General features: G+C 41.5%; 1 protein-coding gene across 1 annotated transcript in view; it reads left to right on the plus strand.

The window, feature by feature from the left end:
• Nucleotides 1-3,801, plus strand: part of E2F7 (E2F transcription factor 7) — a 43,081-nt gene extending 39,280 nt beyond the window's left edge. Inside the window, exon 13 of the mRNA XM_064283789.1 lies at nucleotides 631-3,801. Coding sequence (XP_064139859.1) covers nucleotides 631-801 — 171 coding nt within the window. The 3' untranslated portion in view covers nucleotides 802-3,801. The remainder of the gene's footprint in view (nucleotides 1-630) is intronic.
• Nucleotides 3,802-12,288: the final 8,487 nt, after the last annotated feature.

Here is a 12,288-nt window from a genome sequence, read left to right on the forward strand (position 1 = left end):
GGCTCAAAAATTTGCTAAACATTGAAGTAAACATGTGAGTTTTTAGACAATTACAATAACATTTACTTCTGGATCACCTGTTATATACTAGGCACTGATGTAGGCACTGAGGATATAACGGTGAACAGGAGAGGTCCCTACCCTTTTAGGGCACATTAAGAGCATCAATATTATCACATAAACAAAAAGCTGTAACAAAAACACTACTTGCTTCGTGTGTTCTAAAATGCTTTATAAATATCATCTCACTTAATTTTCTAACAATGCTGTGAAGTTGGTGCTTTTATCATCCCCATTTTATAGGTGAAGAAACTGAAGAACAGATTGGTTAAGTAATTTGCCCAGGATCACACACCCAGTTATGATGTAGCCCAGACTATGGGTCCAGAAGCCACACTTGTAACTTCTGTGCCAAAGCTATCTTTCTGCACACAAAATAAACACAAAGTCAGTTTCCAGTTGTGATCAGCATGTGCAGGAGCTAAATGGAATGAGTGTGATAGACAAGTAAAGAGATGGGAATACCTACATACACGTATCAGGAAGGCAATGGTCAGGAAAGGGCTTCCAGTTCAGGTTGAGAACAATTTGACTTTGCTTCTGTTTTTTCTGATTTTACTCTCTTTTTAGTCACCAGCCCCAGTGACTCCCAAAAGCGTTCGATGCACACATCGTGAAACATTTTTCAAGACACCTGGCAGCCTTGGAGACCCTGTTACTAGGAGAAGAGAACAGAATCAGTTGCGAAACACCAGCTCAGCCCAGAGAAGACTAGAAATTCCCAGCAGTGGGGCTGACTAGCCAGACACTTTGCCAGGTGGGATGGGATCAAAGCACTGTGAGCGTCTGTGCGTTGCAGGTGGTTTTCTAACGCTGAGCGGAAAGCCTCTGCAGACCATCCGGCCGTCAGTGTGCACCTCCTTCCCATTTTCCATCCACTGGTTCTGTTAACTCCTCATCATCATGAATCATCTATTTTCCTGAAAGTAATTGTTATTAATCGTGCATTTAATACCGGTTTGAGTTCAGACTCTGTGCATGGTGTCACAGTGAAAGCGTGACTGATTTTTGTGGTTTTGGTTCCAGAAGCATCTTATTGCTGTAAGTAGATCTGAACAGGCTACTGGAGCCTTGTGGTTTTTCTAAAGGGGGAGCTGTCTAGCACTTAACAAGGGTAAGCATTCTTGACATGTATTCCACTTGCCCTGAGTACATCTGTGGTGAAAGAAACTTCCTTTCTGCAGTTTTAAAAGGCTACTGCGCCCTTAGGCTTCGTCAGTGAGGCCACCTTCAGTTGTGAGTCCTATGGTGTTATTTATTTTCTTCCTGAAATGGGATTTAGTGCAAAAAAGTTTACAACTACAGCAAAACAGAATTCTTTTCAGGGTATGACGACTTGAATGTTTCTACTTTTTTTTTTTTTTTTCCTGAAATTTGCCCTGCACTTATTCTACATCCTAATAATAATGTGGATAAATGTATATATGTGGCAAAATGTCAAGACCAGAATAACTGTGAAGAAGGACACACTTTGCTATAAATGAACTGTGCTAACCCTATCTGTGGACTTGAGAACTAAGATGACTTCTCAAAAAACCATGTGAGCAATGAGGTTTTATACTCTCTGTGTATAAAAATCCTCTTGTGTTCAGTTCCCTTCACTTCATAACCCTGAGTTTTTTAATTAAAATATTAACTTTAGAGTAATCAGATGTAGATGCCTTCTAACAATTACTGTTTATACACTAAATCAGGATGATACAAAGGAATTATATGGAAAATAGGGATCTGGATGGGACCCTTTGGTAGGATTCTAAAGAAGACTAACGGTGTAGAAATTGGTATAGGACAATAGGTAATTCCTTCATTTTTCTTGTTTTCCATGTTTGGAAGGGTCAGAGGGGAAAATGGACACATTATATTCAATATCCAAGAATATTCAAACCAGACTTATATGGTACCTAAAAAAAAAAAGGTTGTATGGTACTTCTGAAAAATAAGAACAGGGGGTGCAGGGGTTCAGTGTCCTAGCACACATACAGTTCTGGAAGCTATTATGCAATATCCCGTGTTAAACCACATTACTTTAGGGTTTCATTAAGTAGCTAAACTAGCTTTTCATATTCCTAGATTTACTGATATTTACCTCACTCTGTCTTTTCAGAGTAAGTGTTTTGCTTTTTCTTTCTTCCTTATTTCCTTCCTTCCTTTTTTAAATTTCTATCCTAGATTTGGAATCTTGGTGTAGTGTCTTATCTTTATTTTTGGACCCAAGAAAATGTTATATAAAAGAATAAAAATACTAATTTAAGAGACTCCGGGAGTCTGAGTAAAGTAGCTTTGTATTAACTGCAGGATATTAGTATTATTACCCCCACAAGAATTTTGAAAACTTAAGGTAGGTAGCCAGATTAAATAAATTTGCTACTTGTGTAAAACCTTTATCAACACTATACTTTTAATGTTTATAGGGTGGTATCTCCCCCTACACGCCCCCCTCCCCCATTTTTCTACAGTCCTCCGGAATGAAACATAAAAATACAGTTTTAACCATCAACAATTACACAGTAAGGATTAGTCTGAACTAATACTGATGAGTTCCTCAGCAAAACAAAGAAAATTATAAGGTTTTTTTTCAGGTAGATTACACTATTAAGAAAAAAAAAAACCAGGCCAATTGCTGTTGAGTTGATTCCAACTCATAGCAACCCTACAGGGCAGAGTAGAACAGCCCCATAGGTTTTCCAAGGAGCGGCTTGTGGATTTGAACCTTTGGTTAGCAGCTGAACACTTAACTGTGCCACCGGGGCTCCACCTATACGAGCATATTAATCTGTCCAGGGTACACGCATTTTAAATACAATATTTCCACAAAACATTTTCACTGAGAGGCCTCCATATTAGATGAAAACTCAAACTGGTTTTCTCACTCACTCCTGGATGCTCTCCACTTCTGTTTTTACTTCTTTGCTATCACTTCTTTTATTCTATTGGTGAAACGTCCACATTTATCTCAGAGAATTCATGGTTCTTGAGGGGTATTAAGTAATCCCGTAAATGAGAATATTATGACATTGTGACCAAATAGCTGTACTTAGCAAGAGGAGACTAAGGAAGAATTTTACTTTTGTATTCAGTACTCGCCTCTTCACGTGGCTTTGTGATATGTAAATAATAATAGCAATAATGATGCAGCTGCCACTGCCAGAGAAGTCATTCTGCTTCTTGCAGAGCAACTGATGGTAGTGACACTGCTGAACTAGATTTGGGTATTTGGGGTAGTGAAGGTGCAACGGCAATCTTGAACCTATCATTGTGTAACTTAGTGAGAGAAAATAATTGTTGATGATACTGCTAAGGAAAAGGCAGCTTTGAGTCGACACTGAGGAAGGTGTGTACCCTACACTGACCGGGGTTTGTGAAACCCTTACATTCTGGTACAAGAGTCGGGGGTATAATTTTATACTTGAATCTACCTACCAAGTTTACATTTCTCAATTCCTTTTTGTAAGGTGCTATTTCTGTATTTAAATAACCTTTTTTAAAAAAATGTAAAGCTGCTTTCTGCTTACCTTATTGCACTGCTAGTTTTATGTAGGTATTAATTTTATTGCTGTTTATTGCTTTTCTTTCGTATTATTTAGCTCTGCTTTCCCCCCCCTCAATGGCTATATTATCTATAGCTATCTTATTACTTTACTACATGTAAATTTTTTTTTTCATTTAGAAAAATATTAAGCTTTTATAAAATAGCAATAAAATTTTGTTTAATAAGAAATGTTGGTTGTGGTTTTGGTGGGCTTTTTGTGTATACCATTTTCAGCAAAACCATGAACACTTGGAACATAGCCAACCAGCTCCCCATAGAGCCACCAGATCTTTTGCTGAAACCTTCCAGTGGTTCCCAAACACAAAACTGACTGCATCAGGATTAGCTTGGAGCTTGGGTGGGTCGGGGAGGGTGGAGGAATTATACTCGGAGCGTCTGATTTCCACTGAGTCGGACTCTCTGGAACTTCCAGCTGATTCTGATCCTCACCCGATTCAGGAATCACAAGTGAATGCAGACCACCCCCCTGACTTCTGGGGGTCCAGATGGTTAAATGCTCAGTCTAGCAAACGCCCCTTTACTTCAAGGCCAAATTCCATTAACCTTCAAGCAGAATTAATCTGATTTTCCCCAGCTCACTGTATCCTCAGGGAATCATTTATGTTGTGATATCTGCCTCCCTTGCTAAATCGTGAGGTCCTAGAGAAAAGGACAGCTTTGAAAACCCAATACCATGCCTAGTGTTGAGTACTCACTGGAAGATAGCTGCCATCCCATCCGGTCAGCAATGATTCACGATGACCTTATGTACAACAGAACAAAACCACTCAGTACTGCGTCATCCTCGTGATCACTGCCATGTCTGAGTCCACTGTTGAAGCTATTGTGCCAGTCCATCTCAGTGAGGGTCTCCCTCACCCTCGCTCACCAAGCATGTCTTTCTCCAGCGACTGAAGCTTTCCTGATAATGTGTCTGAGGCAAAGGAGTCAGACAGTCTTCTGCTGTGATCCATAAGGTTTTCACTGGCTAATTTTCAGAAGTATATTGCCAGGCCTTTCCTCCTGGTCTGGAAGCTCTGCTGAAAACTGTCCACCGTGGGTGAACCTGCTGGTATCTGATACTTGTAGCATAGCTTCCAGTATCATAGCAACATCGTACCACCACAGTATGACAAACTGACAGATGGGTGGTGGGGGTACTCATTAGGGCCCCCCAAAAATGATGAACAGATGAACCATAGGACCCCTCATAGCAGGGCTTGCCCCCTGCCATCATTCAGCAATTCAGCTTGTGCCTCCCTTACTCTACTCTGACCCCTTCCTTTCCAAATAGCTTCTTTGACCCATGATCTCTTGACAAGACAGGTATCAAATAACCTAGAATAAACTTGCTTCTACGCAAGCACTTGTTAGGTGCCATCAAGTCGGTTCCAACTCATAGCAACCCTATGTATAAGGGAACGAAACACTGCCCAGTCCTGTGCCATCCTCACAATTGTTGCTATGCTTGAGCCCATTGCTGCAGCCACTGTGCCAATCCATCTCGTCGAGGGTCTTCCTCTTTTTTGCTGACTCCCTACCAAGCATGATGCCCTTCTCCAGGGACTGATCCCTCCTGATAACATGTCCAAAGTATGTGAGATATAGTCTCGCCATCCTTGTTTCTAAGAAGCATTCTGGTTGTACTTCTTCCAAGACAGACTTGTTTGTTCTTTTGGCAGTCCATGGTCTATTCAATATTCTTTGCCAACACCACAATTCATTATCCAGCTTTCGCACGCATAAAAGGCAACTGAATACACCATGGCTCAGGTTAGGCGCACCTTAGTGTTCAAGCTGACGTCTTTGCTTTTCAACACTTTAAAGAGGTCTTTTGCCGCTGATTTGCCAATGCAATGCATCTTTTTATTTTTTAACTGCTGCGCTAGGATTGGGGTTTTACTAGCACTCCTTTTAGTGACATATTACATAATAATAGTCCTGCTACATTGCACGCTTTTATAGTTACATCACGCACACCATATCTTGGTTGTCTTTAATGGTGTAAACTGCGTTGAACAAGCAAGACACATGGGGTGGTGGGGTAATCATGAAACCAAGTTTATTTTGTCACCTAGCGTCCCTTTAAGCCTGGTCAGTGGGAGGAGATCACTTGCCTTATGAAAATTAGGTCAAGTGCCCTGGCTTTTCCGGTTTCTGTAAATAACAGAAGTCCCATAGCCATTTTAAGTTACAAAAACAGTTTCAACTCAATATACAGAAGCATCTATTTCAAAGCTCTCTTCTGCAACTAGGGCTTGCTATAGCCTAAGCCTAGTCACTTACAATTTGAGAGGAATTTGGGCCCTTTGTCTGTCTCTTCCCCGTCAAGCAATTCTCCTCCCTCAGCATGCTTTTCTAGATTTCTAATCCCAGCAAGGTCAAAGCAGAGGCAGTGAGACAGGTAAAGGGTACAAGAAAGCAACTGTTTAGCAGGCACTACTGTAAGTAGGGAGCCCTGGTGGCACAGTGGTTAAGAGTTTGCTAACCAAAAGGTTGGTAGTTCGAATCCACCAGCCACTCCTTGGAAACCCTATTGGCAGTTCTACTCTGCCCTATAGGGTTGCTCTGAGTCGGAATCAACTCGGTCAGCAACGCGTTTATTGTAAGCAGGCTTCTCAAACAGTAAGACTGACAGATGTTTAAGCCAATTTTCATGGTCAGTTCCTCAGAGGCCTCATCTTGGGAAGATTTGCTTGAACTTCTAGTGATTCATTTTCCACTAGCCACTATTCTCCCTCAGCCTCTGATTTTCCCATAGTTGGTTCCACACAGACTTCTGAGCAGAATTTAACAGTTTCAGGCTGGCCCTCTCCCCCTTAGCCCATAGTTTTGATTCTGGCAGAGACCAAAGCGGTTGCTCTAAGTCGGTTCCAACTCGTGGCAACCCCACATGTGTCCAGGTAGAACTGCTCCATACAGTTTTCAAGACTGTGACCTTTCAGAAGTAGGTCACCAGGACTGTCTTCAGAGGTGGCTCTAGGTGGACTGGAGCCTCCAACCTTTCAGTTAGTAGCTGAACATATGAGCCCTTTGCACCACCCAGGGACTCTTCTGGGAGATAAGCTCTACTCAAACTCACAGCTGTCTCACCCTCCCTCCACTGCCAAAACTGCTGACCCACCCATCTCTCCCAGCTTCGCCCCAGGCCAGAGTTAGATACTAGAACACACTTATAACTGTAGGAAAAAGTTGAGAGACAAACAACCCAGGCCTCCCTCCACCCTCCACGCCTCGTTTTAGTGGCTCCAGGGTGGCAAAGGTGAGGAATCAAAGCATAACTCAACAAAGAAATTCTCACAAAATCCATTTGTATTTTCATCCCCTCCATGACCTCGTGAGTAAAGGGATTCAACAGTTATGTAACTGGTTTAACAAAACTTCTGTCAGTTCTACAAAGAGGCTGGCACCTCCTTTGGAATGCGTCATTAACTATAACTTGATGCTGCAGCCCAGCTTACCATTTAGCATCCTGTTAAAATAGTTATAGGAGCCTTGGTGGTGCAGTGCTTAGAGCAATTGACTGCTAACCGAAAGGCCGGTGGTTTGAAACCACCAGCAGCTCCGAGGGAGAAAGATGTGGCAGTCTACTTCCTTAGAGTTTTACAGCCTTGGAAACCCTATGGGGTCACTATGAGTCGGAATTAGCTCTACATCAGTAGGTTTGTCTTTTTAAATAGTTATAAGTACTAATTGTCCAGGATTTTCATTTTCCTAGGCTATTATTATGGCACTTCACATTTCAAAAGTAAATTTTTTCTTTTTTCATTGCTTTTGGATGTATCTGTGAAGCTTCTATGGCTTTGTGTGCTGCCTTCCCCTGTGTTGTGTACTGTCTTACCCTTCACCAAAATTACCACTTATCTACTATTTAGTTAGAATTTTTCCCTCCCCACCCCTTCCTTCCCTTGTAACCACCAAAGATTTGTTTCTTTCTGTGTGGAAACATTTTCATATATTTTTATAATACTGGCCTTATACAGTATTTGTCCTTTTGTGATTGACTTTTCACTCAGCGTAACGCCCTCCAGATTCATCCATTTATTTTATTTTTTATTATTTTCTACTGTACTTTAAATAAAGGTTTACAGAGCAAACTAGCTTCTCACTAAAAAATTAATATTCATATTGTTTTGTGGCATTGGTTGCCAACCCCATGACACGTCAACGCTCTCCCCTTCTCAACCTTAGGTTCTCTAAGGTTTTCCTGTCCCCTCCTGCCTCTCGGCCTTGCCCCTGGGCTGGTGTGTCCATTTAGTTTCATTTTGTTTTATGGGCCTGTCTAACCTTGGCTGAAGGGTGAGCCTCAGGAGTGACTTCATTACTGAGCTGTAAGTGTGTCCAGGGACCATACTCTTGGAGTATTTCCAGTTTCTCTCAGATCAGCAAGTCTGGTCTTTTGGTGTATGTGTGTGAGTTAGAATTTTGTTTCACATTTTCTCCCGCCCTGTCCAGGACCCTCTATTGTGATCCCTGCCAGAGCAGTCAGTGGTGGTAGCCGGGCACCATCTAGTTGTGCTGGACTCAGTCTGGGGGAGTCTGTGGTACTTGTAGTCCATTAGTCCTTTGGACTAATCTTTCCCTTTCCTCTTTAGTTTTCTTCATTCTCCCTTGCTCCAGACAGGGTGAGACCAGTAGAGTATCTTAGATGGCCACTCACAAGCTTTTAAGACTCCAGACGCTACTCACCAAAGTAGAACGTAGAACATTTTCTTTATAAACTATGTTATGCCAATTGAGCTAGCTGTTCCCCAAGACCATGGTTGCCACAGTCCTCAGCCCAGTAATTGGGTCCCTCAGGGAGTTTGGATGTGTCTATGGAACTTCCATGACCTTGCCTTGTACAAGTTGTGCTGGCTTCCCTGGTATTGTGAACTGTCTTACCCTTCACCAAAGTTATCACTTATATATTGTGCTTTTTCCTTCCGCACCCCTCCCCTCCCTCATAACCATCAAAGATTGTTTGTGTGTAAATCTTTTCATGAGTTTTTATAATAGTGGTCTCATATAATATTTGTCCTTCAAAAGTAAATTTTGATAGATATTGATTTATCCTTTCTCACTGGAAATGCTTCTGAAACTAAGAAATCATAATTAAAGCAAAAATAGTTTTCATTTTCTCACATCTAAATCCTTTCCTGTAAATAGCCCTCTGGTAGTGAATCAGAATCAACTCAATGGCAACTAACAAGTCTTTAATTGGCACTTTTTTAGATACAAGCATCCAGTCTTTCCCCAAATGTGCCCTGAAGAACTCAACTGTTAATGAATATTAAAAGTCAAATAAAAGTGGGTAACCCTGGTAAAACAAAATGGAGCATTTTTTTTAACTACGAGATTTATCAGACCATTAAATATGCAAAAGGAAATATAGCATATATACAATGGTTTTTAAGCTTGTTAGTTTAACAACTCCCTGACACTTTCTCACTCTTCACTGAAAAGAAGGGCAGAGGTCACATGACTATATACTACTTACATGTGTATTCACAGTGCCTGCCACAAACATGTACCCAATAAAACATTTTGGGGAAGAATATTGAGTGGATGAGTTACCACAAATAATTTTTAAAAGCAATCTTAGAGGGCTTTTTCATTACACAGGTCTAAAACTAAACCAAACGCATTGTCGTTGAGTCAATTCCGACTCAGTGACCCTATAAAAACAGAGGGGAACTGCCCCATAGGGTTTCTGAGGAACAGCTGTTGGATTCCAACTGCTGACCTTTTGGTCAACAGCTAAGCTCTTAACCACTGCACCACCAGGGTTCCACACAGGTCTAGGTACATAATATTTAATTAATAATTGTTGCATAACTTTTTTTCAGTTTAGAAGAATGGCCTTCACAGTACCAAGACTTATAAGTTTAATTATGACAGTACTGCTTGTAAACTTCCAGTGTCATTCCATGCAGCAATGTCCTGAACTCCTTAGCATTTCTAGTCCCTTCAGAGTCTGGTCCCAACTTGCCTTACCAGCTATGCTGGAGATTGTCTATTGACCCTCAGCATCCATTCCGACTTTCTTATAAGTTCTTTCTATCACAGAGACTGGAACAGTGGGAACTACATTTCCCATGCTCTCTTACTACCAAGTTCTAGAAGGTTTGGTGTTTTAGATGTGATTCTGCCAGTAAGACGTACTTGTGTAGGATTTGGTAGATAAAAAGGAAGCTGAGGCTGTTCTTTCTCTTACAGTAGTAGCAACTCGTGCACAGTCTGCAGCAGATTGAGACTGTGCAGCAGCCATATGTTATTCCACTGTCTAGTTAGGACAAAGAGCCAACGTGATATTGGCAGGGGTTCCATGCTGCTCCTAAGGAGGAAGGAGTAAACAGCATCTTCCTGAATTCTATCTAGGTAGAAGCTATGGTGACATGACCTAAACATTTCACAACAGATCCCTGACTTCCACTTTCCCTCCCTTCCAATTCTGTAAGCACTTAATTCCCTGTATTAAATCCCTTCCTGCTAGAAATACCTAGAATGTTTTCTAATGTCTACACAGAACCCAGCAGTCCTATCTCCAACCACCTCACCCTCCTCCTCTCCTCCACACATCCCATCAGTCACTCCACTCTCAGTGCTCACAGCCTTCATATTCATTTACATGTATATACCTTTGCACCAGCCATGCCCTCTGCTTAAAATGTCCTCCCCCACCTCATTTCTCTTTCTCTACCAGGTAATCGCATATGCGTCTTCCAAAACCCAGTTCAAATGTTCCTCCCTTAGGAAGAATGCATTGTTTTCCCACCACACTGTGAGCTCTTCCAAGGCAGGAACTGTTTTTTCTCATCGAGGGCCTAATACTATGCTCAAATGATTTTGTGAACAAATGGTCAGCCAAGCTGAAAAATACAGAACAGTACATCCTCAATTATCAGGGTATGAAAATAGTAAGTACAATAAATGGCAGCTTCTCACCTAAATCAAGTATCTCATGTGTGGTCCTATGCCATCAAAGTCAAGCTAGTCATTTATTCACTCAACAAACAACTACTGTTTCTAAGTGTCATAGATTGAATTGTATCCCCCCAAAATATGTGTCAACTTGGCTAGGCCATGATTCCTAGTATTGTGTGGCTGTCCTCTATTTTGTAATTTTAATTTTCCTATGTGTTATAAATCCTAATCTCTGCCTGTGGTTAATGAGGCAAGATTAGATCATGTTACAGAGGATTAGGGTGGGATATAACACCTTTAATTAGGTTGCATCCCTGATCCAATATAAATGGAGTTTCCCTGGGGTGTGGTCTGCACCACCTTTTATCTTACAAGAGATAAAAGGGAAGTGAGCAGAGAGAAGGGACCTCATACCACCAAGAAAGCAGTGCCGGGAACAGAGCGCATCCTTTAGACCTGGTGATCCTGTGCAGAGAAACTCCTAGTGCAGGTAAATATTGATGACAAGAACCTTCCTCCAGAGTCAACACAGAAAGCCTTGCCCTGGAGCTGACACCCTGAATTTGGACTTCTAGCCTACCAGACTGTGAGAAAATAAATTTCTCTTTGTTAAAGCCATCTACTTGTGGTATTTCTGTTATAGCAGCACTAGATAACTAATACACTAGGCAAACCAGAGTAGTTGTAGTGCAGGGGGCATCCTGTCTTCTTTTTCTCTCTGAATAATGATAGAGAATTATAGAAATTTAGTGTCCAAAGGAGCCTTGGAAACTATCTTATTTACTCACATATTTTACAGAGGAAGAAACAGAAACAAGGAGGCTAAACTACTTGCCCTGGGTGACACAGCTACTTAAGGACAAAATTGTTAACACAAGATCCTCAGTATCCCAGGCCAGTGCACTTGCTGCTATGCAATGCCAGTTATCAAGGTAAAACAAATTGTTCTAGCATAATGTTGAAGGATTAATCCATACAGACCTATCCAATTTTCTGGTTGTATGAACTTCATAGATCAAAAATTTGTATGTGCAGAAAGTTGTAATTTTATCATTTAAGCAGTCCTCTCTACCCACAGTAAACCAAAAAAAAAAAAAAACTCGCTGTTGAGTCAATTCCAACTCATTGCAACCCTATAGGGCAGAGCAGAGCTGCCCCGTAGGGTTTCCAAGGCTATAAACCTCGGAACTGCTGAATTTTTCTCCTGTGGAGCAACCGGTGGGTTTGAACCACCAACCTTTGAGTTAACACCAGAATTCTCAACCACTGTGCCACCAGGACTCTTTCTTTGTACAGTAATACAGGTTATTCCCTTTAGACCTATTCCTTAATCAAATATAGTACACAGGTTGCATAGTGGAGGGGTTAAAACCTGAACAAAATTAGGGTTCTGTTAGGATGTAAAAAGCAGGAAATACTAGGATGCAATTTTACTACAGCCCTATGCTCTTCTCCCTGCAGTTACAAGGCATCAATACCTGGGGAAGGGCAAACTGGTTCTCAATCCTTATCTGTTCAAATTGTCATCAGCTGAGATGAACAGTTCCCTTCTGGTCTTTTGTCCCTATCATCCCTTTTGGCACCCACTGCGACTTCACTGGAGACCACATCCCTGCCTTGGAATCCTCTACGGGGCCTTCTTCATCCAACCACAAGGCCTCTCCTGGTCTGTGGCTCTCAGTCCCATGTTTATGATACCACTCCCAGTGGAAAACTTTCTACTGTTTTTTTTTTTTTTTTTTTTTCCCAAATAGCTCGGGGCCTGGGAAAGTCTTGTGAGGCTGTCTCTGGAT

This window comes from Loxodonta africana, chromosome 4 (genome assembly GCF_030014295.1).
Source record: "Loxodonta africana isolate mLoxAfr1 chromosome 4, mLoxAfr1.hap2, whole genome shotgun sequence".
NCBI lineage: Eukaryota > Metazoa > Chordata > Mammalia > Proboscidea > Elephantidae > Loxodonta > Loxodonta africana.